This window comes from Hemitrygon akajei, chromosome 16 (assembly GCF_048418815.1).
Source record: "Hemitrygon akajei chromosome 16, sHemAka1.3, whole genome shotgun sequence".
Lineage (NCBI taxonomy): Eukaryota > Metazoa > Chordata > Chondrichthyes > Myliobatiformes > Dasyatidae > Hemitrygon > Hemitrygon akajei.
In genome coordinates this window covers 42,886,064-42,911,259 of record NC_133139.1, presented here as the reverse complement: position 1 = coordinate 42,911,259, position 25,196 = coordinate 42,886,064, and the positions used below count along the sequence as shown (strand labels likewise).

At 37.7% G+C, this 25,196-nt stretch overlaps 1 protein-coding gene across 1 annotated transcript in view; it reads left to right on the top strand.

The window, feature by feature from the left end:
• Positions 1-23,846, top strand: part of uhrf1 (ubiquitin-like with PHD and ring finger domains 1) — a 32,382-nt gene extending 8,536 nt beyond the window's left edge. The window contains exons 2-16 of the mRNA XM_073068772.1: positions 470-736; positions 3,357-3,538; positions 4,632-4,847; positions 5,453-5,562; positions 5,889-6,075; positions 9,208-9,331; positions 9,669-9,776; positions 10,506-10,610; positions 16,488-16,594; positions 18,345-18,507; positions 18,960-19,097; positions 19,265-19,373; positions 20,911-21,068; positions 21,332-21,430; positions 22,691-23,846. Of these exons, the coding sequence (XP_072924873.1) occupies positions 470-736; positions 3,357-3,538; positions 4,632-4,847; positions 5,453-5,562; positions 5,889-6,075; positions 9,208-9,331; positions 9,669-9,776; positions 10,506-10,610; positions 16,488-16,594; positions 18,345-18,507; positions 18,960-19,097; positions 19,265-19,373; positions 20,911-21,068; positions 21,332-21,430; positions 22,691-22,837 (2,220 nt within the window). The 3' untranslated portion in view covers positions 22,838-23,846. The remainder of the gene's footprint in view (positions 1-469; positions 737-3,356; positions 3,539-4,631; positions 4,848-5,452; positions 5,563-5,888; positions 6,076-9,207; positions 9,332-9,668; positions 9,777-10,505; positions 10,611-16,487; positions 16,595-18,344; positions 18,508-18,959; positions 19,098-19,264; positions 19,374-20,910; positions 21,069-21,331; positions 21,431-22,690) is intronic.
• The last annotated feature ends 1,350 nt before the right edge of the window (positions 23,847-25,196 follow it).

Genomic DNA, 25,196 nt, shown 5'->3' with positions numbered 1-25,196 from the left:
CTCAGCTAGCTGACATATCTCGCTCCTGTACACACTCTAGTTGCATATTTCACTCCTGTGCGCTCTCTCGTCTCCATCTGAGATTCTATCAACAATGGATGTATCATGGGCAAATTTATAGATGGCATTTGAGCTGTGCCTAGCCACACAGTCATAAGTGTAGAGAGAGTAGAGCAGTGGGCTAAGAACACATCCCTGAGGTGTGCTAGTGTTGATTGTCAGCGAGGTGGAGATGTTATTTCCAATGCGCACTGATTGTAGTCTTCTGGTTAGAAAATGGAGGATCCAGTTGCAGAGGGAGGTACAGATGCCCAGGTCTTGGGAGTTTTTTGATCAGAACTGTAGGAGTGTTTGTGTTAATCAACGGACAGCATCCGGACTGAGGTATTTGTCACTACCATATAAGCTAGCATACCTCATTGCAGATGGTTATGTAGCAGCTGTTTAACTTTATTTTCCATTTTTCCAGATGGAAGATGACCATTCACTTTTCGACTACAATGTTGGACTAAATGACATCATTCAGCTGCTTATTCGTCAGGTTTATCAAGTACATAAGAGCACAACTGGGAAAGAAAAAGATGCAGAACTGTCTGACTCAGACTCTGGATGTGGATCTGCACAGAGTGAATCAGATAAGAACTCTAACAGTGGTGAGGTTGCAATGGAACTGGATGGCCAGGCTGGAACTTCAACGCATCTCCATCTTGTTGACCCAGGATTTGGCTTGTACAAGGTAAGCACTGGTTGTTGCTTTCTTCTACTACAGAGATGCACTGTAAGATATCCATGTGTTCTGTGATGCAAAGACTGATCCTTTTTTGTGCAAGTCCTCATTTGGGTCTGTCAATTTGCTTTCAGGTTGCTGGAGCACATTTATTTTCCAGTCACAAGCTGCTGTAATATCCATTATCAAAGCTATCTGAAAAATGCATGATAAAATTACTTTATTACATTATTAACTGCAAGCTTTATTGAAATTGGTTATTATTAGAGTTGGAGAGGATCAGCAGGTATACCTAAAAAAATGGTGAGGTTCAAGTTAAATAATATTGTTGAAACTGTGATTTCACAGCCAATGGATTAGACTAAAGTTTTGCTATCTTACCACTCTAATGGTGAATATTGATTGACAGTTAAAGCACAAAGCAGGGATCCCAGATGTAAGTCAACCCATTCCCAATAATGATGGGACCCATAAAATTGTTGAAGTAAAGCCAGGTTTCAGAGTCATGTTCAGCTAAGAGTACCACGCAGATGATCTATCTCTGCTTCCTCCTGAGTTCCTCATTTATTGAAGCTAGTCTTCTGCCAATTCCATTCACTCTTTATGATACCTAAAAAAATCTTCAAAGCATGTGGCTTGAGGTCCAAAACTAAGCACCTCACAATTTGTTCTAGTATTGTTACAGCCCTGGTGCCTATAGAGTAGTGTGGAAAATTGCCCAGATAGGTTCTGTTCACAAAAACAGGATAAATCTAGTCTGATAAATGAATGTCTAATCAATAATCATCGGCAAAGAAGTGGAAACAGTTGTCAGTATTATCAAGCAGCTCTTGATGACTAATTATCTGTTTAGGAATACTTAGCTCCAGAGTTCATTACAGTTTTAGTCCAAATATGAACTTTGGACAAAGTTGTGAGAAGGGATTCATCCCAGCACTAAGATGGAATCACAAACACCAAGACTGTAAATATTCAGAAATATCCTGTGGTGAGAGATTTACCTACTGAAATTTCAGCCTCTTCACCATTTAAAAGGCACAGGTTAGGAGGATACTGTAATCCAGGTGTACTGGAAATGGCCACCTGCAGGTTCCCCTCCAAATTGCACTCTATCCTGACTTGGAGATGTCCCATCCTTAATTGCCACTGGGTCAAAAATCTTGGAACTCTTCTACAGCATTGTGGCAGTGCCTTTACCAGAGGGACTGGTGCTTTAAAGTGGCTCACCACCACTACCTTGGTAAAGTGTGGATGGACAAAAAAAGTTTAGAAAAGGGAATTTGTGTGTTGAATAGTGACAATATTAGGAAGCCACAAGCTTTTGTGTTTTTTAAAATTCATTTGTCTCCTCTTATCCTCTTGGGACTTGGAATGAAAAATATTTTAAAAGTTTCATTTCTAAGTTTTTTCAAATTCAGCAGCAAGATGTACTCCCAAACAAAGGAGGCAGTATACACACATTAAAGGTACTTTATAAAAGTAGTTTAACAACCAAAAGATGATACTTATCCATGCCAAGCAATATATTGCTGGTGAGACCTGCAAATGATCAACAGTCTTTCTGCTCTCTGCTTTTTGCAACCCAGCCTAAGATAAGATTCCACACTTGCACGAAGGAATGGTCCCTTTTTATACCCTCAAGGCCTCTCAACCAATTTTAACAATGTGCATTCAATACAGAGACAAAACATTGATCAGTAGTGGACAAAACAGGTCTCGATTAAAATATAGTTGTAGATTGTTCACTTATGTTGAGTATGATGTTGCCTTAAGGGGGTTGTCATTTGGTTGGTCCTCAGGTATCTAAAGGGGCCAATCTGAGATCCACATATTCTGTGGAGTGTGGCCAGGAGTTTTGAGTGTGGGTGGTCGTGTTAGTGGTTGTGTCTTCCAGTTGTTCAGTTTCCTTTCGCAGCTGTTTATTCTTTGCGGCACAGTGGAGGTTGCTCTCATGTGCAGCTCCCTCTTGAACAGATTTCCTCCAGGTATATCTATTGAGACTTCTCTGTTTGTAGATGTAATATTGACTTTCTTCAGGCTGATTTTGATGTTATTAGTCTGTATGTATTAACATACAGCACATTAGAGATGCAGACACTTGAACAATAACCACCTTCCTACAGTATATATATAATTGTATCCTGAAATGATGTATTCATTTCTATTGGTTTTGAGAGTTGTAATTCCACTCTGGAATTTCCATAAAGAAGGAAACATTTTTCCTGCAATTAGCTTGTCAACTTTGGCTGGTTCATTTGCACAAATTTTTGACGTGAATTATATACCCAATATAAATTTAACAACATCCTGCTGATATAGTGTTTTGATAGGGCAATGGTGCTTTCATGTATGGTTTGACTTGGGTGTTTTCAGTAATTTGTCTCTTTTCATTGTGTATTTTGTATGTCTTGACTTTTTTCTGCAGTGTATGATTGTTCTAGGAAGCCTAGGAAATGGAAAACATTTTAAATTTGAGTCCTGGCAAAGGGTCTCGGCCCGAAACGTCGACAGTGCATCTCCGTATAGATGCTGCCTGGTCTGCTGCTTTCCACCAGCATTTTGTGTGTGTTGCTTGAATTTCCAGCATCTGCAGATTTCTTCATGTTAACATATTAAATTGTTTTTTTAGATAAATGAATTGATTGATGCACGAGATATGCACATGGGTGCTTGGTTTGAAGCAGTGGTCGTCAATGTGACAAAGGATGAAGGTGCAAGCGGAGCTGTTGATGAAGAATCTGCACATTCAAGCAAAACTACACAAGAGAAGATTGCCAATGAAGATGTTATTTATCACATTAAATATGAAGAGTATGTATATAAAGAAAAAATGCAAAATCCTCTAATTTGGATGTCAGTTTTTTAGTTGGAAATACTTTTTAGCTTGTTATTGTACATTAGCTGAGGGACTAATCTAACTCTATTTGCATTCTTGGCCTGGTTGAGATGGGGGCAAATAGGATTTATTATGTTTCAGAATTTATATATGTTCCATCTAACTTAAAAATCATGGATTTTACTGGAAGAATTTTCGAAAAACCCAAATTGTGGAGGTGACAGAAAGGGTCAGAAATATAGAAATTACTCCTTAATCTTACAAAGTAATCAAAATTTGTCAAGAGCTCGCTCTGACTTTTAGCCACTTGAGCAAGGACAAATGTATTCATTGTGAAACAGTTGAGTACCCCTTATCCAAAAATCCAAAATCTGAAAACCTCCAAAATCCAGAATTTTTTTGAGTACTGACATGACAGCACAAATGGAAAATTCCACAAGGCATTGGGAAGATCCCAGTTAATGAGCAGGTCTCTGTGCACCACAGAGTTCTAAGGAGTGACCTCACATATGTAATGAAAAGATAAATAGAAATAGAAAAACACTGCATAAAGTGAAAAATGAAGATCTTAAATGTTCATTGAAAGAGTGGATTTGTCAATGTCAAAGTGAACATACACTGCTTAATGGTATGATTATAAATGAGCAAAGATCTATCACGACAAACTGAAAATTGACAGTAATTGTGGATATTCAGCAGGCTGTTTACAGAAATTTAAGAAAAGGCACAGCATTAAATTTTTAAAGATTTGTGGTGATAGTGTCTGCTTGTCATGAACCAGTGGATAAATTAATTGAATTTACCAAGATTGTTGCTGCTGAAAATCTAACATGCTAAACATATCTGTGCTGAACAAGTGTAAGACAAAGACTGCTTACCGGTACATATGTATTAAGTCAGAAGCTATCTTATTATATATTCTGAAGACTGAAACACTTTTGACTCCAAAGCATTGTGGATAAGGGATACTGAACCTCTATTAACATTCAATGTTGTCTTTAAAAGAGACTCACATTAAGCAATGTGTATATTTGTAATATTGAAATGTATTTGTTTGACTTTGCCAAGTTACCCTGAAAATGGAGTTGTGCAGTTGCGATGGAAAGACATCAGGCCGCGAGCGAGGACTGTCTTGCAATGGCACGAACTACATGTGGGAAATGTGGTGATGGTGAACTATAACCCAGATGAACCAAAAGAGCGAGGGTACTGGTATGATGCTGAAATCCTGCACAAGAGAGAGACTAGGACTATTAAAGAAATACATGCAAAAATTCTTTTGGGGTGAGGATTAAAACATTTTAAGAATTTTTTGCAAATGAATGTTCTGAAATACGAATAGTTCAATATTTGTTAGTTTGTCCTTGATATAGAATGTCCTGCACAAATAACGAACAATTTGTTATGGAGATTGTCTTTGAAACATAATTTCCAGAGCTCTTGTGTGCCTTTCTTACAATTAACTTTAAGGAAGACGGTCTTTGTTGCTTACGGTGTGTGAACTTGTACGTGTATGTTCAGTCTGCGGTTTTGAAAATTCAAAATTGACTTGCTTCCTTTAATAGAGCCTAGTAAGTAATAATTGGTGTTTAGTAACCATTGATTACTCCTTAAAAGTAGTAAAGCAGGAGTTGTGGCATTGTAGTGTGTAATCTCATGCCATATATGTTAGAGCTGTGTATATTTTGTATACAGCAAAATGTTTGTAGGCCTCAAGCCTACAAATTGGAAGAACCACTGGACTTCTGAAAACCCAGCATTTTGAAAGCAATTTCCTGACCCATCATTTGCTGTTGTTTTCTCCATAGTTTTGCTTATTTTTTGTTGGACAAAATGTTTCCTCTTTGGCGCCATTTAATTGCTATGGTTGTTATTCCTTATTGCCTTAGGGATGCTGGTGATTCTTTGAATGACTGTAAAATCTCACTGGTGGATGAAGTCTATAAAATTGAAGAACCAGGGAGTGTTGGAGTGGATGTATCTGAAAGTCCCATGAAAAGTAAGGTTCTGGAGGGTTGTTGTTATGTCATATGCAAGTTCCTAGTATCCTCGAACTGAATATAAGAAAAAAATGCTCTTGTATTTGTAAATTTGGTTTTTGCACTGTGGTTTGCTAACTTGGGTTTAATCTCTAGTTGATTTAGAAGTTGCTGTTGTCAGTGTAATGAGTGATAATACTGAAGTTGCTTTAACCAGTGTCAAGAGAAAAAGTCGGCATCACTGTATTTTTCTCAACCATTCATTTTGCTTCCCTGGTAACTTGGTAGTGTCAAATCTCAATACTTTATATTAAATTATAAATTTGATCTCTTTTATTGTTTTCAGGGCAGAATGGACCTGAATGTAAGCATTGCAAAGATAACCCTAAAAAGGACTGCAAGCAGTGTGCCTGTCATGTATGTGGTGGAAAGGGGGACCCAGAGAAGCAACTGCTCTGTGATGAGTGTGATATGGCCTATCATACCTATTGCCTGAATCCTCCTCTTGCCAGCATACCAGAAGTTGATGATTGGTATGTTGAGCTAAGATCTGCACCTCTTTTCTTTCAGTCAGTGAAGTAAAGCAAAAATTACTTTTAGTATTAAAAGCTCATGAGCAGCAGTTCATTATCTAATGTCCACATCATGAAGTTGTAGAGTAGATCCAAAGTATTAATGATGCCTCAATGTACATTGGGTAATCACTTGGCATAATGCAAAGACTTATAAGAGAATGCATATCAAAGTATTTTAAAAATGCTGTTCTGGTAGTTATCAGAAGGCACTTACTATCTTTAAGAAAATTGTTGAGCAGTTGACCCAGTAACTTTTTGTGACACATACAGATTACCGTAGATTCCGGACTACAGAGCGCACCTGATTAAAAGCCGCAGGCTCTAATTTTAGAAATAAAATCAATTTTTTAATTGTAAAGGCCGCACCGGATTTTAGGCCGCACCGCTACTTTTAAATATACATACGTATCGGTAACACAAATTACGTTGCATATACTTTTTTACTGAACAGCACGAACAACATTCCAATATCTCCTAGCGACTGGTAAAAATATATATACTGCAGCCTACCAGGAAAAGTTATTGATCGACTTTAACTTAAAAGCAGCGTTTTCGCTCGGGTCTAATCGGGTCTGACGCGCTTGCGCAACGCGATCGGGTCTAATCGGGTCTGACGCGCTTGCGCAACGCGATCGGGTCTAATCGGGTCTGACGCGCTTGCGCAACGCGATCGGGTCTAATCGGGTCTGACGCGCTTGCGTAACGCGATCGGGTCCAATCGGGTCTGACGCGCTTGCGCAATGCGATCGGGTCCAATCGGGTCTGACGCGCTTGCGCAACGCGATCGGGTCCAATCGGGTCTGACGCGCTTGCGCAACGCGATCGGGTCTAATCGGGTCTGACGCGCTCGGGTCTTGCTTTTCTTCGAGTATTTTCCATGTTGATGAGGGTGAGTACAAATGACTGATTTACAATAATTTAATTGTGAAAGTGCGCTTGATTTATCGTACAATTTCATTGGACCTCTGTGAACTACTCATCAATTTTATTGGTCTACTGTTACGAGGCAAAATGTTTACGAGGCGGCATGAAAAAAAACCATGTATTAGCCGCTCTGGATTATAGGCCACAGAGTTCAAAGCTGTTCAAAATGTGGGGAAAAAGTAGCGGCTTATAATCCGGAATCTACGGTAATAACATAGGAATGGTTATGTTAATTTTCCTTGCTCCCGCCTTCTCTGTTGGAGGTCTGTCAGCAAGAGAACGGTGCACTATTTTTGCCACAATCGGTGAATTACACTGAATTTATGGCAGTTGCACAACTAGTTACTATTATTCTGCAATGTGCACAGTAGCAGTAGAAACATTTTCAATTAACTTGATCACACACGGAGCAGCTAATGAAGAGATATTCGCAGTTACATTTGGCGAGGAAACTGAAAGTAAGCATTCCCATTGATCCTCATTATAGAACATAGACTGGTACACCATAGTTGTGTTGACTGTTTAATCTCATGATGATCTAACCCTTCCTTTCTACATAGCCTTTCATTTTTCCTTCGTCCCTGCGCCCATTTGAGTTTTAAAATATCTGTAATGTATCTGTCTCTACCACCACACTTGGCAGCACGATCTTCACACCTACCACTTCTGTAATTAAAAAAAAATACTACCTCTGATATCCTTCCTATGCTTTCCTCCCAAACCCTTTGCTTTCCTATGTCCCCTTGTATTAGCTACTGTATTTATATCTTGAGAAAGTCTCTCCTGGTGGTTCAGATGATCTCTGCCTCTTGTACACCTCCATCGTCACCTCTCATTCTCCTGTTCTTCATAAACAGAAGCCTGAACTAGCTCAACCTATCGTCATAAGACATGCTTTCTAATCCAGGCAGCTTCCTGGTAAATACCCTCTGGCACTATTCCTGTGGCTAGCGAGAAAGCAGAGACCCCTCGTCTCTTGTAGTAGGCAGTAGTAACTTGTTGTAATCTTGTCTGGTCCAGGGACTTATCTAACCTAATGTGTATCAAAGGTTCCAGCACATCCTCTTTCATAACGTTGACACGTTCCAGCATATCAACAGGTTCTATGATGACTGCACATTCACCAATTTCCCTCTAAATCCAGGGTTCCCATCCTATTTTTATGACAACAAGCCTTACCATTAACCAAGTGGTCTGTGGTTCTCAAGTTGGGAACCCCATTCTAATTGGTGAATACTAGAGGAAAAATTCTCCCACTAAAGGTAACATCATCTCCACATGTCCCACTCTAACTAGCCTTTCAATATTGGATAGGTTTCAATGAGATTTTCCTCTCCCAACCCCCTGCCCACTTCTAAACTCCAGTGTATACAGACCCAGAGCCATCAAATGATTTATTCCTGGGATCATTCTCGTGAACCTCCTCTGAACCCTCTCTAATGTCTTATAAAGTCTCAGCATTATATACTTGCTTTTGTATTCTCATCCTCTCAAAAAGAATGGCAACACTGCATTTGCCTTCCTTACTACTGACTCAACCTGCAAGTTATCCAGCTATCCAGCACAAGGACTCCTGATTTGCTCCCTATTTTAAAAAAAGTCTGTCTTTATTCCTTCTACCAAAGTGTATGACAATACACTTCCCTACACTGTATTCCATCTCCACTTTTCCCAATTCTTCTCATCTGTCCTGCAGACTCCCTACGCTTTCACCTGTCTTTGTATTGTCTGCAAACTTATTCGCAAGTCCATCAATTTTCCACCATCCAAACTATTAACGTATAATATGAAGAGAAGCGTTTAAGTAGCTTAGGCGTAACTACCCATCTATTGACAATTGAATGTTTTCCATGTTACGATGCATTTCTTCTCTTTGTATGGAAGTAACCAATTTTCATTTATATATTTCTCCCTACATGAAAAGCATCATTCTTAAATCTACTCGTCACTATTTAATGAAACCTTTGCATTATTGCACTCTAGGTTGCATATCTGAACTCTTAGAATCAGGTCAGAATTGCTAATAAAGCTCCACAGGTGTGGAGGAGTGATAAGTTTGAAAGCTTGTATCTTTTATTGTTTATTTTTTTCTGTTTTTCAATTTTAAGTGTCATATTTGTATATCTTTGCTGATAGTAACTAAATGAGTGTGTGGGGTGTTTACAGGTATTGTCCTCTATGCAAAAATGATGCCAATGAAGTGGTGCTAGCTGGTGAAAAACTCAAAGAGAGCAAAAAGAAGGCTAAGATGGCATCTGCTAACTCTGCTTGCCAGAGAGACTGGGGAAAGGTAAGGGTAGAAATATATACATACTTTTACTTTACTATTACAACTAATCTCTGCAGGCAGTGGAATTCTGCAGAAACTAATGCCATGACTTTGATGGCAATACTTAAGTCATATAAGAATTATATGACTTTATCGTGATTCTTGGATATCAAGTATGATCCTCAGGCTACTGTTAAATACTACATTGATTGCCATTAGTTTTTACAATGGATATATACAAATATTGCAACCAAACCAGATCCAACATACAGATATAATGCTCCTTTTTATGTTAGAGTGAGAGGAATTCTCAAACTAATGCCTATTTATTAATTTCTCTTAATGTGGCCTATTTCAGGGAATGGCCTGTGTAGGCCGCACAAAAGAATGCACCATTGTCCCCTCTAATCATTATGGGCCCATCCCAGGTGTTCCAGTGGGAACTCAGTGGAAATTTAGAGTCCAGGTATGTTTCCAATTCTACTTAAATGAAATAAGGTTGAAATCTATTTAAGTACTTTGCAGTCAATTTGACACTAATATCTTTGACTTATAGGGAATATGCAGTATCAGCTGTATTTACTGCTGTGGAAAGATTGTAAACAATTTTGTCACCAGATTGTTTTGCTAGTTCTTGAACAAGAGGAAGGAAACTTTTCCTCTGAGTTGTTGTTGTTTCCTTTGAGCAGCGATATACCTGACCTCTGTAACCATGACCAGAGAAAAGAATATCATTTAATGTTTTTGGCCCTTAGTGTTCTGTTATACTCCACAGGTACAATTCTCCAGACAGGTTTGAGGTTGCACTAAAATTAGGATCACAGGTGTTTTAAGTGAAATCCTGCCAGAGCCTCTGACTCAAGCGTGGGCTAAACAGTGTACAAATGATGTACTGTATCGAATAGTTTATTGTATTTACCAATACAATGTAAAATACAGATAAAACCTACTTGTGGACCTCTATGCTTACCTGGGATTGCATGTAAAGTGTATAATATCTAATAGTGTCTTTGTGTAGGCTAGTAATAAGCAATGTGTTTGTTTCAGCATAGTGTTCTGCCTAAACTTCCTTCCTTGATATATTGAGTATAGTGAATAAATATGGATAAGTTTGCAATATAAATTGTTGTCCTTGTGCTTGTAACATCTGTGGTATGGGAACTTGAAATGATACTATAATTGATTCTATCTGAAGGTGAGTGAATCAGGAGTTCATAGGCCGCATGTAGCAGGAATTCATGGCCGGAGCAATGATGGAGCATATTCCCTTGTTCTTGCAGGGGGGTATGAGGATGATGTGGTGAGTAGCACATGCTATTTATCAATTCCTGAGGTGTCATTTTGTTCATCTCTAAATTGTGCTCTTAAATGCTGTTACTTTGGTGAAGTTAATTTCAATTATCATATGTGACACTTAACCTGTAATTAATTGTGTTTTGCTATTTCCTCTAACTTTTCTAACTTTAGTTGTTGACCCAATTTGCAAATAGAAAATTATAGTCTACTACCCTTTCACATTATGGCACATTGAATTTAGATGCCTGTAAATGTCTTTTTGCACAATAGTAAATAGACCCCAGTATATCTCCCCATAGCTTTGGAAGTTGATGGTTAACCCCTCTGCATATAACAACTCTTAGAAATTTAACAGGATAGTGCAATGTAAGTAAACTAACAGAGAAAACAGTTTGCAATATTAATTAGTGAACTAGCAATTGGCATTACCCAGTGGGCAAGAATAAAAAGAAATATAAAAGATGTGCAGATATGCTTGGGTGTATCTTTGAAGCTATCCTGGTGTTGATTTGGATTGTATGCCCCTTTGACACTACCTCCCCATGAGGTTGAGTGCTGCCTGATATTAATCTAGGTGCTTTCTCTGAATTGCTGGTTCAGTGTGAGAGCTGATCAGTGAAGTACTGGATAGCTGAGTTAATTGTAGCTGCATCCTTCAATGGTGACCCTCACCAATCATGCCCTCTTATTAATACCATCAGGGAGGAGTTACAGGAGCCTGAAGATGCACACTCAACGTTTTATGAACTGCATCCTCTCAGCCATCAGACTTACAAATGGCCCATGAACACTATCTCATTATTACTCTTTTACACTATTATTTTGTAAATTATAGTATATTTTTGTCTTGTACTACTGGCACAATTTCATGACATGTCAGCGATAATGCACTTAATTCTGACTTTGTTACTGTTAGGAAATGCCGTGTCAGCTAACAGTTACCAGCACAATATATGATCATACTAATTGCATTATTACTACAGGATCATGTAAGTTATTGCACTTGTAGTTTTCCAGATTTGTAGCCACTTCGGGATATATGCCTCCTAGAACTTAACCTCCCAATGATTTACATTTTGCAAGCTTAGTACAGTTTGAGTAAATCATGTACTGAATCGGTTACTGTGTCTGGTCTTGGCGAGTTTTTCTTATGTGTGGTTTAGCTGTATTCCTTAAACTTTATAAATTCAAGGATCCCATAAGCCATCTAACGACATTCTTAAATTGTCCTCCATGCTTCAAAGTTGTGTGTATGTACATCAGGAATCTATTTGTTTGGCATTAAATTTTACTCATTCTTTGTATCCTATTTTACTTCCCTACACAAAATTGGGGATATTTCATGGATATGTCTTTCTGAAGTTTACCCAGGGGAGGAAACTACCAAATAATTTTTTTAAAGTACAGTCGGCCCTCCTTATCCGCGGGAGATTGGTTCCGGGACCCCCCGCGGATACCAAAATCCGCGAATGCTCAAGTCCCTTATTTAACATGTATCAGTGCGGTGGTCTTCAGGACCCAGCGGAGTCCCGGTCTTTATTTAACATGTCTCGTGCCGTGCACATTAGGACTAGTGGTGCAGCTCTGAATCCGCAGTGTTTCTGTTCACGAAAATAATCCCGATCGCGATTGAAAATAAGGTGGAAGTAATAGCGCGATCGGAAAGAGGTGAAACGCCATCGGTCATTGGAAAAGTGTTAGGCTACAGTCGGTCAGCGATCGGAACAATTTTAATGGAGAACATGAAAGGCCCTGCCCCGATGAAAGCTACAATTATTACTGAGCAACACAGTGGTTTAACTATTGAAATACGTATGTTTCTTAAGTGTTTTATATGCATAGAAAGGTAAAATATGTACTATATACTAAGAAAAACGTTTGACTAACTGACGCTAAATAATACCGGATGTACCTGTTCCAACTTCAAATCCGACTTCAAAACAGACTCAGGAACGGAACTCATTCATAACCCGGGGACTGCCTGTACTTTTAAGTCATTTCTAGATTACTTATAATACCTAATACAATGTAAATGCTATGTAAATAGTTGTTATATTGTATTTAGGAAATAATGACAAGAAAAATAGTCTGTATGTGGTCAAGCAACGAGTGCTGGAGAGAGAACTTCTGGGTTTTCCTGATCCGCGGTTGGTTGAATCAGCACATACGGAATCCGCGGATAAGGAGGGCCGACTGTATAAATGTATAAAGTGGAAGGGAGTAACCAAAGAACGATGCCCCATAATCAAGAGAGTGAAAAATTAATGACAAATAGACAGTTTCCAAATTGTCCGTTTGGAATGGCGTTCATGATAGAAGACACTGTAAATATGCCCCTATAACAATAGATAAGGTAGGAACTCAAAATACTGGAGGGAAAAAAAAGTACCAAGTAAAGTAATGGGCAAGTCCCTTTGACTGAATGAGTTGTATCCTAGAAAAATGGATGTTTTGGTTGTAATGTACTAAAATTCTCATGATTCTGTAGAGGGCCAGGATTGAAACTGCAACAACAGCACCATTCAATAAGGGAGGGTGAGGAATTTCCTGCTTTTTGTAGGTCATTTAGCCAAACACCTGAAGTGGAAAATCCTTGAATCCATTTATGACCTTAGAAACTCTTAAGACAATCAGGCAGAATCAAAAGGGCTTTATGAAAGGTAAATTATTGACAAATTTGCTGGCACTGTTTTGATGTCTAACACTTGGATAAGGGAGAACAAGAGGCTGTGGTGGATTTGGATTTCCAGGAAGCATTTAAGATGCCACTTAGGAACATTGGAATAAGCAACAATAGTAGGCTGCTTGGTCCTTGGTGTCTACTCTACCTTTCAATAATGTCATAGCTGATCTGATTTGCATTCTCCCCTACCTGTAGTAAGCATTTACCTTCCTTGTATAGAATTTATCTTTGCCTTGAATTTTTATCAAGTCTGCTTCTGCTGTCGTTTGAGGAATAGAGTTCCAAAGGTGTACCGCATTCATGTTTTAAATAAGCAGCTTCTTACTTTACAGATGTGACTTCTTTTCCCCTTTCTCTAGTCTAGATTTTCTCAAAAGAAGAATCATCTTTTGCATCCATCCTGTTAGAACTCCTCAGGATCTTGTATATTCCAATCAAACGTAGAATGTTATTGGATAAAAGTGTATTGTGTTGATGTAAACTCTTTGCTGTGGCTAGGGACTGGCTAGTGTATAGAAGAGAGAAGTTATTCTTCGATTGGCAATCAATAATTAGTGGGATTCATTAGAGTGTAGATGATGTAGGATGGTGTAGTGTTGGAAAATTTAGTTAACCACTTTGTAAGGAAGATTTGAAACTGCAAAATTTTGTAGTGCAAAGGATCTGTTGTCCCAGTGCATGGAACACAAAAAGCATTTGCCTTTACTGTCATGAGTTATGAAGTATGAAGATAAGGAAGGTTATTAGCTCGTGAGACTACATCTGGAACCAAGACTGAGCACAGAGACCATCCAATGATCCCTGTTTCCAGCGTCATTACTAGATCTTGTTTGTATTAACAGATTTTAATGTAAAGGAATTCTTTAGTGGTGCATAGTGCTAATCACAGTACCATGTTCTTGTCTATTTTTGTTTACTGCCTCTGAAACCAGAATTGTTTTGGAATTATCGATCATTTCATGGTTACTTTATTGTTGAAGTACTTGTACTGAAATTAGGCTCTACTGTAGAGTCGCTTCAATTTTCCATGAATAAAGGTTTTTTTAAAAAAAAGACTACACCTAGAATATTACATACAGTTTTGGTGGATTTATTTAAGAAAGGATCTTGATCAAGAGTTATGTGGCTGAATCAGTCAATTTGGCCCATCAAGTGTGCTCCATCATTCAATTGTAACTAATTTTTTGACTATTGTCTTGCCTTCTCCCTGTAACCCATAATTCCCTTACCAATCAATAACCGTTCAATCTCCTTTCTCCTCCCCCCCCCCACCCCCCCCCCAATAACCTAACGATTTGTCCTCCTCACCCCTTGGTGGCAATGAATTCCACAGATTCACTGAAGAAATACCTCTTCTCAGTTTGAAAAGAAGTGTCCTTTTATTCTGAGATTGTGTCCTCGGGTCCTCTCCTACTAATGGAAACATCCTCTCCATGAACGCTATTCAGACCTGTCGGTATTCAGGAGGTTTCAGTGAGATCCCCATATATTTGCATTGTTGGCAGTGCAGAGAATGTTCATGACATTGATCCTTACAAGTGATCTTATTGAATAAAAGGTTCTTGGATATGGGGGGGGTGGGGGGTGGTTAACTGAGTGGATGCTTCCTCTTAAGTTGAAATAAGGGCCAAGATTTTAGAAGAAGGGGTGACTTCTTTAAGATAACAAGGAGGTATTTTATTCTCAGTTATGCCTCTAGAATTTGTTACCCAGAGAAATGTGGAGACTAAATTGATGACATGTGAACTACAAAGAAATCAATGGTTATGGAAGAGCTGGAAACGGAATAAAGCTATGATTGGACCACTATTCAAAAAAAACCATGGGCTGAAACCAGCTTGAGAGGTTGAGGGCACATTTTGTGTGTTCTGCATATTCGACAGATTTTCCATATTTGACCTTCTGAAAAACTGTAACTTGCAAGCCTCTCCTGTTTTTTTTCTTGCTGATGTGGTTCTCTAAGTTTCCACAGTTCTACGACCACTTTATAGAGGTGTGCAAAACAACAATTGGGTGAGGAGATTCAGTTGTTTTCAACACTGTGTGACCACGCAAGTTGAAGTAACAATTTTAAACTAGAGGAAAACTCAAATTACAACAGGCTCTAATGGTTAAGACAAGTACAAAGGATATGAAAAGAAACCACAAAAATATCATGCTGTGTGTTTAGAAACAATGTAGGTTTCTGAAACATGATGGTGATGTCACTTAAATTAGGTGATTTGTCTTAATGTTTACAGTAGGTCCAGAAAGACATTGATTCAGAAAGTTTATTTTTTATCATGGGAATTATATTTTGAGAAACATGAAGGGAACTTAGGAGCTACTGTTGGTAGATTTCTAGTGTCCATAAAGAAGTGCTTAGGGAAAGTTTGAATTTTCAGTTCGTCAGCCAGAGAGCATGAATTTAAAAAAAAGGGTGGTCATGGTTGACATCTGATATATCTTGATGAAGAATTAACTGTAATGTATGGAGATTATCTGTTTATATTACCTATAGGACTTCAAAAAGGTCTGAGAGAAAGTTAAAGCTCATTGTTGAATAGACTACGAAATCCATTGTATTGCAAGACTGGTTAAAAGATATTCGTTAGTGTTGCCCCCAACAATTCACTTTTTTAATAACTTGGATCACTGGTTAGAAACTAGTTGTATTAGTTGCTGAGCTATAAAAATGAAATAGGAAACCAGGTGAAGAGGTGAAGCTTGACACCATTTTAAGTGGTGTCGATGGAGCATTGTTAGTGAAATAATTAAGTCAATGGACAAAACTAGTCTATCACTCTACACTTAAAAAGTAAGAATATTCCAAATGAAAATCTGAAGCAGTGAAATTCTGAACAATTACATCTGAGAACTAATGAAAATGAAGAGCAATAGAATATTTGATTTTCATTCTTTGGATACAGAACAACTGTATTTATTTCCTTTGGTTAATGTATATGGGGAAAATATGTCACTGGAGTTGGGGCAAGATTACTGAACACATTGAATCTCATCTTTTCTATTATTTGCAGAAAGAAAAATTGGGATTTATTTATTCCCTACATCCTTGGGAGATGATTCAGGTTCTTGTATCTATCTCATGACAGGGATAGCCTGACTCAAACAACCTCTTGTTTGAAGTTTTGTTAACTCTAAATAATAAAATTTACATTTATTGAAAAATTAGCGATTAATGTTGTACTTTCCTTAAAGGATCATGGAAGTGACTTCACCTATACCGGAAGTGGTGGTCGTGATCTTTCTGGAAACAAGCGCACAGCAGAGCAATCATGTGATCAGAAGTTAACAAACATGAACAGGTTGGTCTTTAAATTGAAGAAGAAAGTATAGTTTCAGTGCTTTTAAATACCAGATTAAGATCCCAAATAATCCATGAAAATTCTGCAAGTTTTATGTACTTGGAGTAGGTGCTGAAAATGGATTTTGACTTTTATAGGCAAATGATTAATTTATTTTCCACTATAATACTTTGTAGTTTGTAGTTGATAGAGACTGGAGTGAACAATGATAGAATGTTGGAAGAATTCTGCATAAAATAGCATCTATGGAGGTAAAAGGTATAAACAAACATTTTGGGCTGAGACTGTGAGGGAACAAGAAAGCTGGCCATTATGTAACAGTTCTTGGGAATGGGTGGAACAGAGACTGGTGGGTGATGGATGAAACCAGTTGAGAAGGGGATAATCAGCAGATGGAAGGGAGGAACAAAAGAAGAAAAAGAGTTGGACTATGCCTAAAATGCTAACCTGACCACCTGGTTTACTTTTGTTCATTCCTGCCCTGCCCTTGTGTTTCTATTTGTTCATCATCCCCTACTCATCTGGCTCCATCCATATCCTACACCATCCTCCGTCATATCTCTCTACATCTTACTTTGTATTGGTAATACAATGGATTCCAGCTAATTGGGACACAGTACATCAAGTGGCTGTCCCAGTTAATTGAATAGTTAAAAAGGTATTTAAAATTGACCCTAATGTTTTACTGGGTAATAAATTATGCATTTAAATTAAATACAGAACAAGTTACAGCACCAATACAGCTACGGTACTGTAAAACTTTGTTTCTAAGTGTTCTCAATGGAAGAATTCATCCAGTGTACATGTACACTGTGGCTTTTTTTTTTGATTGGCTGTAAATGAACAAAATCAGAGCAGACATGGAGAGTGTAGATAATGGACTGCTTTGTAAAATGCTATTGACGATTTCATCCTCCAAGGTTTTGTTTCCATTGTTGCATTCAAGATTACTTTTGATACCTCTGAATTCTTTGTTCCTAACTTGTTGCATGAGTGAAATTATTTTATTTTCACTCCCTGCCATTATTGGTATGTCCAAGCCTGAATGCTTGAAACTGCAGTGAGCAAAACAGTTCTGAATTGTACTGCTGCTTACTTCTCACCAACTATCAGTGACAAATGTTTTGAACACAAATGCATGCAACTGATGCTATTTAAAAATGGTTCACTGACAGACACACAAGTGCATGCATTTAATGCCAGTCAGAAACTTGTGCAAAAGTCTCCTGCCTCAAGTAAGCGGCATAGTGTTCCAAATAAATAAAGGGAATTCTGGATATTTTCTTGATTATTTTGATCTTTAGGTGTTGACCCAAATAAGTGGCTGCCCCAATTAGCCGATAGCTCAATTAACTAGAATCCACTGTATTTCCTTTTTGCTTTGTCTTGGTGCAGGTTCTTATCTGAAAAGTTGACTTGACCTTTTGCTTCCACAGATGCTGCTCCACCCATTGAGTTCTTCAAGCGTTCTGTTTTTTTTTGTTCTGGATTCCAGCATCTGTAGTCTCTTGACATCTGATTGGAGAACATGAGATATATTTGTGACATGTTCAAAAGTGCTTCTATACTATTTAAACTAATACTGGTATCTATTTCCCACCATGTTTTAATAACTGCATAGCAAATTGGTTTACCGTTTTCATCAAAAACTATTTTCTGAATTCTACATAATGTACAAACTTAAATTTTTTACAGTTGATAGGTGCAAATACGTAGCTTGTAACAATAGTTTAAAAACTAACTTTTGCAGGGCTCTTGCTTTGAACTGTAATGCTCCCATCAATGATAAAGTTGGAGCCGATGCTAAAGACTGGCGAGCTGGAAAATCAGTCAGGGTTGTGAGAAGTGCAAAAGGTCGTAAACACAGCAAGTTTGCACCAGAAGAAGGGAATCGCTATGATGGCATTTATAAGGTATGAACAAGTTTTTAACAAGGTATGACAAGTTTTAAAAATTTGTACACTTTAAGTACATTTTGAAGATAAAGGGTTACAATTAATGTATTTTACTTTCATATTCTACAGACTTGGCTGGTAATAGAAAATGTGCATATATTAAGAATCCTTGTTTCTATCTTAATTCGTACTAACAGATTCATTTTTTCTAATCCTTTGGAGATTTTGGTTTCCTTGGAGAGAATATATTAGCATGACTGAATTTACTGTATTTGTCATTCTAGGTTTCAGATATAACATATTTAAGTTAAGATAATCTCATTCATTTAAAATTGACAAATGAGGTACAAATTTGGGTGAGTTTTTATAGATACTGACAATTGAAATACATTTTAACTGAGCAATAACTACAGAGTGTGAGGAATGCTCAGTTAAATGTGTAAGTTGTATACAATTTATTTCTGAATTAGGTGGTGAAATACTGGCCTGAGAAGGGGAAATCTGGTTTCTTGGTATGGAGGTATTTGTTGAAACGGGATGATGAAGAACCAGCTCCATGGACCAGAGATGGTAAAGAGAGAATGAAGAAGCTAGGATTGACAATGCAGGTAACTTTTTTCGTATTTCAGGCTGCTCGTCTTGTGATCTTAATGTTAATTGATCTAAAATAAACCTGCTAAATTGCTAATGTTCAGCTGGTTTTTGCATTAAAAGTGAGCTCAGACAAGAATTTTGGTAACGATTTAGTTGAAAAATATTTCATTTTGTTTAACAGTATCCAGAGGGTTATCTTGATTCAATTGCCAATAAGGAGAAAGAGAAAGAGAACAAAAAGAGAGATGAAGATCAAGAATCAACACCAAGGAAAAGAAAATCAAGTTCAGGTTTGTTGGTATCTCATCCTGTGCCTAAACTTTTTTATCTAGTTGATTATTTATATTGAAAACTATTTCATGAAAGCTAGATTCTATTGGCTGTTGCCAATTATCCTTGACGAGGTCTACCTTGAAGCAACAATTATTCATGAAGGTAGATTAAGTATTTGGAAACAGTTTAAGTAGTTTGATGTCAGAGTTGCTGTAACTTGACAATGCTCCCCTAAGCCTGTTGTCTTTGTGTTTAGTGATACAGATTGTGGGTGTGGGAGATACTTTTGCATTAGTTTAGGTGTTAACTGCAGTTTAGTTTGTATAGTGGTTATGTGGCTGGTGGAACATACAAATCAAATATATTTATATCTTGATGAAACATGATGGCAGGGTTGAAGAAAAAAGTTATAGAAATGGGAATTTGTATTAAATGAAAAATAATCTTCAGCAACATGTTTTTGATTTTCTTTGTAAGGGATATAAGAATAATACAAGTAGTAATGAATTTGTTTCAGAACTAATACAGATGCATTCTAAAAAATTACATCACATTGTTTAGAAAATTTTAATTTGAAAGAGACTGAATATTTTCTAAAACAGCTTAAAATGCAACAGGTTCACTCATGGGGACAAAACTTCCTTGGGTCTATTCCTTTTAACTGCCATACCATTTAATATCAGTACTCGAGGGCCACTTTGTATAAGCAATATCCATGTAGTTGGGGAGGGATGTTTTTTCAACATTGAAGAGGGTAGGTCAAATGTCGGCCATCTTGCATTAGTGGGAAAGGGGGTTACATTCTTAGTAAGCAGTTTGTATTGTGATATTTTTTAACTTGTTAACTGCTCCTTTGTCATGAAGCCTGAGTTTGAAGTTTGTTTTCTACATAAATTATGTAAGTGTGAATTTTGGGTGTTATTTTGTGAATTCTATCAGAGTGTAACATGGTCTATATGTAGCGAATGCTGGTTGAATTCAGTCATTTTGACAGCAGAGGAAGCATTGCTCGGATTGTTTTGCGTATACAGTTGGTTATTGATGTAGAAGTCTTTTCTCTATCAGTACACCATTTTCCTTTCTCCTGTACCTCATTTGAACATAATATTCATGAGGTAAAAGCCTGTGGCTAGGGCAAATGACAGCTACAAAGATAGAAATGAATATTTACAATTTTAACACCATTTACAAGTCTATAAACTGAAAATTTAACTGGATTGAGCTAATGACTGATCCATGAGCTTAGGGGTGCCAGTTCAAGTGTGTTTTTTTCCCCCGTTTGGCAATGAACTTTCAACTTTTTTCCTTTTTCTATTAAGTGGTTGATCGATCAGGTGTTTCAAGTTGCTGTTGTTTGCTGAACATGCTATATAGCAGGATAGAAAGCAACTTAAAGTTTACATTTGTACCTTTCATGATCCAGCAATGTCCTAAAGTGTTTGTGTAGCTCTTTGCTACTCCTGCTCTATTTGATAATTTAAACATATTTAATAAATTGTCAATTGAAATTTTGTTATTTTTAATGTGAAAATGTGAAATCTTTTTCATTCCCAGGTGTTAGTGTTTCATCAACCCCATCACCAAAAGGCACTCCGAAGAAACCGAAAGTGGAAGCATTTAAATTGACAGCGGAGCAGAAGAAACTCATTAAAGATGATGAAGTTAATAAGAAAGTTTGGGATGAAGCACTCCTATCACTTAAGGATGGGCCGGTATGAATTGAATTTATTTTCACAATTCTACGTTGCATATTATCTAACTTTAATGAAGAGTGTTCTCTTGATTTGATGTTCACTTTTGTAGTTGGCCTCTGAAAGGCATAACAGATTTTATGATCAAAGTTCAGAACACCTAGCAGTTTTGTAAAATTACATGTAACTTGCAATGGAGCACCAATCACAAATTTTTTTTGTTTGTGGAAAAGTAGTGTTGATCTTGATTTCTTGTAAGTAAGTGATTTTAAATTGTTTTCCAGAAATTTCTGTCAAAATTGGAAGAGGCATTCTTGTGTATCTGCTGCCAGGAGGTGGTATTCCAGCCAATTACAACAGAGTGTCAGCACAATGTCTGTAAAGTAAGTACTCTAAATAAATCCTCACTGCATTGGATTGTATTTCATCTACTTGGATACCTCTAGTTTGAATCCATACCTTAACATTCGGAGCCTGTTTTTAAAAAAATTGTTGAGAGTTGTACTTGAATTTTAACATGAAATATGTGCAGGAATAACAATATGATGCTGAGTCTTTCAGTAACAAGAGATTCCAAGTTTGAGTAACATGCTGGTAGCCTCTTAAATGGGCAATTGCGTAATGCGTTCCACTAGACCTTGTATGTAGCTATAAGAAAGGGATTTGATTTGGCTTGGCAATGAATAACTTACTATAATTATCATTGATCTCATTTTTCAAGGATTTTTCTTTTTGGTTTGATTGAATTTTTGCTATATTTGTTACTGCAGTTGACTTTGAAATTGTCAAGGCAGAACAGTTTTGTTTCCAACCTCCTTAAAGTAAACTTGCTGGTGATTAATTGGAGGCACATATAACTTGACAATATAATAATGAAGTAGGTGGTGATACTGTTGCAGAAATTAGTGTTGTGGAAAAGTTGAAATGAAACGTTTGAATGCTAATTGATCCCATTATTGATTATAAGCAATTATGTGCATCATGCGATTTGGGTACAATAGAAATTCTTTTGTTAGACCAGGGTTAAAAAATATTCAGTACCATGCAACTTAAAGCAGATCTTTGACTGTTGCTCCTTTCAACACGTTAAGTATTTGGAGCATGGTGTTTCATCTGCAAGATCTAGATTACTGCAATTCCCTCAAACACATGGCCTCTACTGCCATAAAGAGCCACCAGGGTAGAAGTACGGGCTAATATGCTTGTGGATAATGCACATTCTGACTTTGAAGCATTTATATTGAATTATTGTCACAGGTTAAAATCATGAAATTTGCTGTACTGCAGGGGTTTTTACCACAAGGTACCTCACTCTCACAAAATAGGATGTTACTGGCAATTAAGAATGAGCATTACAGGCCCTTCCAGTAACACCTCAATCATACAAAATGAATAATTTTTTTTAAATGGTTGAAGTGGCCAGCTGTGCTTGGAAGTTTAAAAATGTAATTCCAGGCTTATCATCAAGGTTATGAATGTCAAGGCAATTAAAGCCCTAAGGTCTTGCATATGAATTGTGTTAATGTTTAAACAGTACTTAATTTTGCTTCAGAGCATTATTTAGGCACATTCATGAGGCACTAACACATTTTCTTAACTCAATTCTCAACTCCCCCCCCCTTTTTTTATTACTATGACTTCAGAGCTGCTTACAACGTTCGTTCAAGGCTGATGTGTACACTTGTCCTGCCTGCCGTTATGACATTGGCAAGAACTGCAACATGGTCGTCAACAAATGCCTGCAAAGTCTTCTAACGCAGCTCTTCCCAGGATATGGCAATGGACGATGATGACTTCACCATGAGATAATTTCTTTATTTTACTTGACCGTTCGTCATTATTTTGTTAAGAGCATGGGCATTCTGGCCTGTGGAGCTTAACTGGAGGACAGATTGACAAATGAATCCAGGGTAGCTGACTTCCCATCCCCAATCTTTCAGTGTAGGATATATGAACCTCAAAATCTTTGTGCTTGTTTTAGTCTAGGAGCTTATCTAGATGTGCAGATCAATGTTATTCAAATAACATTGCAGGGGAAAAAATAAAGTACTACCTCAAAGTGGGGATAACTTTCTTGGGATATTCTTTGGCCACAGTAAGTTCAGCTGAATGATATCTGTCTAGTCAGCCTTAATTCTCTCTGCTTGACACGTTAAGCCATCACATAAGTGCCTTTGTCCTTATTGAAGGCTGGGCTGTGAGCGACTTCTTGGCACTGATTTTATTATAAAACTAGCACATTGGTTGACAAACTTAGCTGTGCAGATCAATTTATAAAAGTTATTTTAGCAGGGAATTTGCAGATTTATTGATGCTGTATTTTTATAGACCAGTAATCTCCTGTTTGGTTTGATTCTGAATTGTATACATTTCTTATTTTTTATGCTTTTGAACTGTTAAATATCGTTTCCTGCCCTGGTTGACTGTGAAAAACAATCCTTTATTAATTGAAATTTGTGAAAGGGCATGTAACCTGGGTAAAAGGGGACTGCAATCTACATGTTTGTACTTGTAAATTAATTTTTTTTTCCACAGACACCCTCTTTCTCTAATGACAATACCAAAGGATGCAGTATGGTACCTCAACATTGCATGGACATCATTTCATACTTCAAAATTTAGGTTTTAATGGAGTTAGACTGGACATAATCTAACAATTAATTCTTTGTATAAAAAAAGCTAAGGGTGCTAAATCATAACTGAAACGCTGTGGGACTTTGAGCTTCCATTGGAATCTTTTACTTGGTAAATGCTGTGTCTATATGCTGCCATAAAATAAAAGTTTTTTTTGGCTTTTCACTGCTGTCTTTTAATTTCTGTGTGTGTGGCTGAATTCTAAATTTTGCAACTGGCAAAAGAAAACCTGTTCTGTAGTTCCCTGTTTTGATGAATATGATTCTAAAAACTAATTGATCATTTCAAAGTTTTGTTTATTTTAATAGCCCTTTTTGAGCTGTGATTAGTAATGTATCAATCTTAGACCATAAGATGTAGGGGAGAATTAGGCAATTTGGCCCATCAAATCTGCTCCACCATTTCATGATAGAATAGTACAGCACAGTACAGGCCCTTCAGCCCACAATGTTGTGCCGACCCTTAAACCCTGCCTTCCATATAACCCTCCACCTTAAATCCCTTCATATACCTGTCTAGTAGTCTCTTAAATTTCAGTAGTGTATCTACCTCCACTGATTCAGGCAGTGCGTTCCATGCACCAGCCACTCTTTTAAGGAAGTAAAATACCTTCCTCTAATTTCCCCCTTGAACTTCCCACCCCTTACCTTAAAGCCATGTCCTCTTGTATTGAGCAGTGGTGCCCTGGGGAAGAGGCGCTGACTGTCCACTCTATTCCTCTTTATATCTTGAATACCTTGATCATGTCTCCTCATCCTCCTCCTCTCCAAAGAGTAAAGCCCTAGCTCCCTTAATGTCTGATCATAATGCATATTCTCTAAACCAGGCAGCATCCTGGTAAATCTCCTCTGTACCCTTTCCAATGCTTCCACATCTTTCCTATAGTGAGGTGACCAGAACTGGACACAGTACTCCAAGTGTGGCCTAACCAGAGTTTTATAGAGCTGCATCATTACCTCACAACTCTTGACTCTATCCCTCAACTTATGAAAGCTAGCACCCCATAAGCTTTCTTAACTACCCTATCTACCTGTGAGGCAACTTTCAGGGATCTGTGGACATATACTCCCAGATCCCTCTGCTCCTCCACTCCACCAAGTATCCTGCCATTTACTTTGTACTCTCCCTTGGAGTTTGTCTTTCCAAAGTGTACCACCTCACACTTCTCCGGGTTGAACTCCATCTGCCACTTCTCAACCCACTTTTGCATCCTGTCAATGTCTCTCTGCAATCTTTGACAATCCTCTACACTATCCACAAAACCACCAACCTTTGTGTCATCTGCAAACTTGCTAACCCACCCTTCCACCCCCACATCCAGGTCGTTAATAAAAATCACGAAAGGTAGGGTCCCAAAACCAATCCTTGTAGGACTCTAGTCACAACCCTCCAATCTGAATGTATTCCCTGCACCACAACCCTCTGCTTTCTGCAGGCAAGCCAATTCTGAATCCACCTGGCCAAACTTCCCTGGATCCCATGCCTTCTGACTTTCTGAATAAGCCTACCATGTGG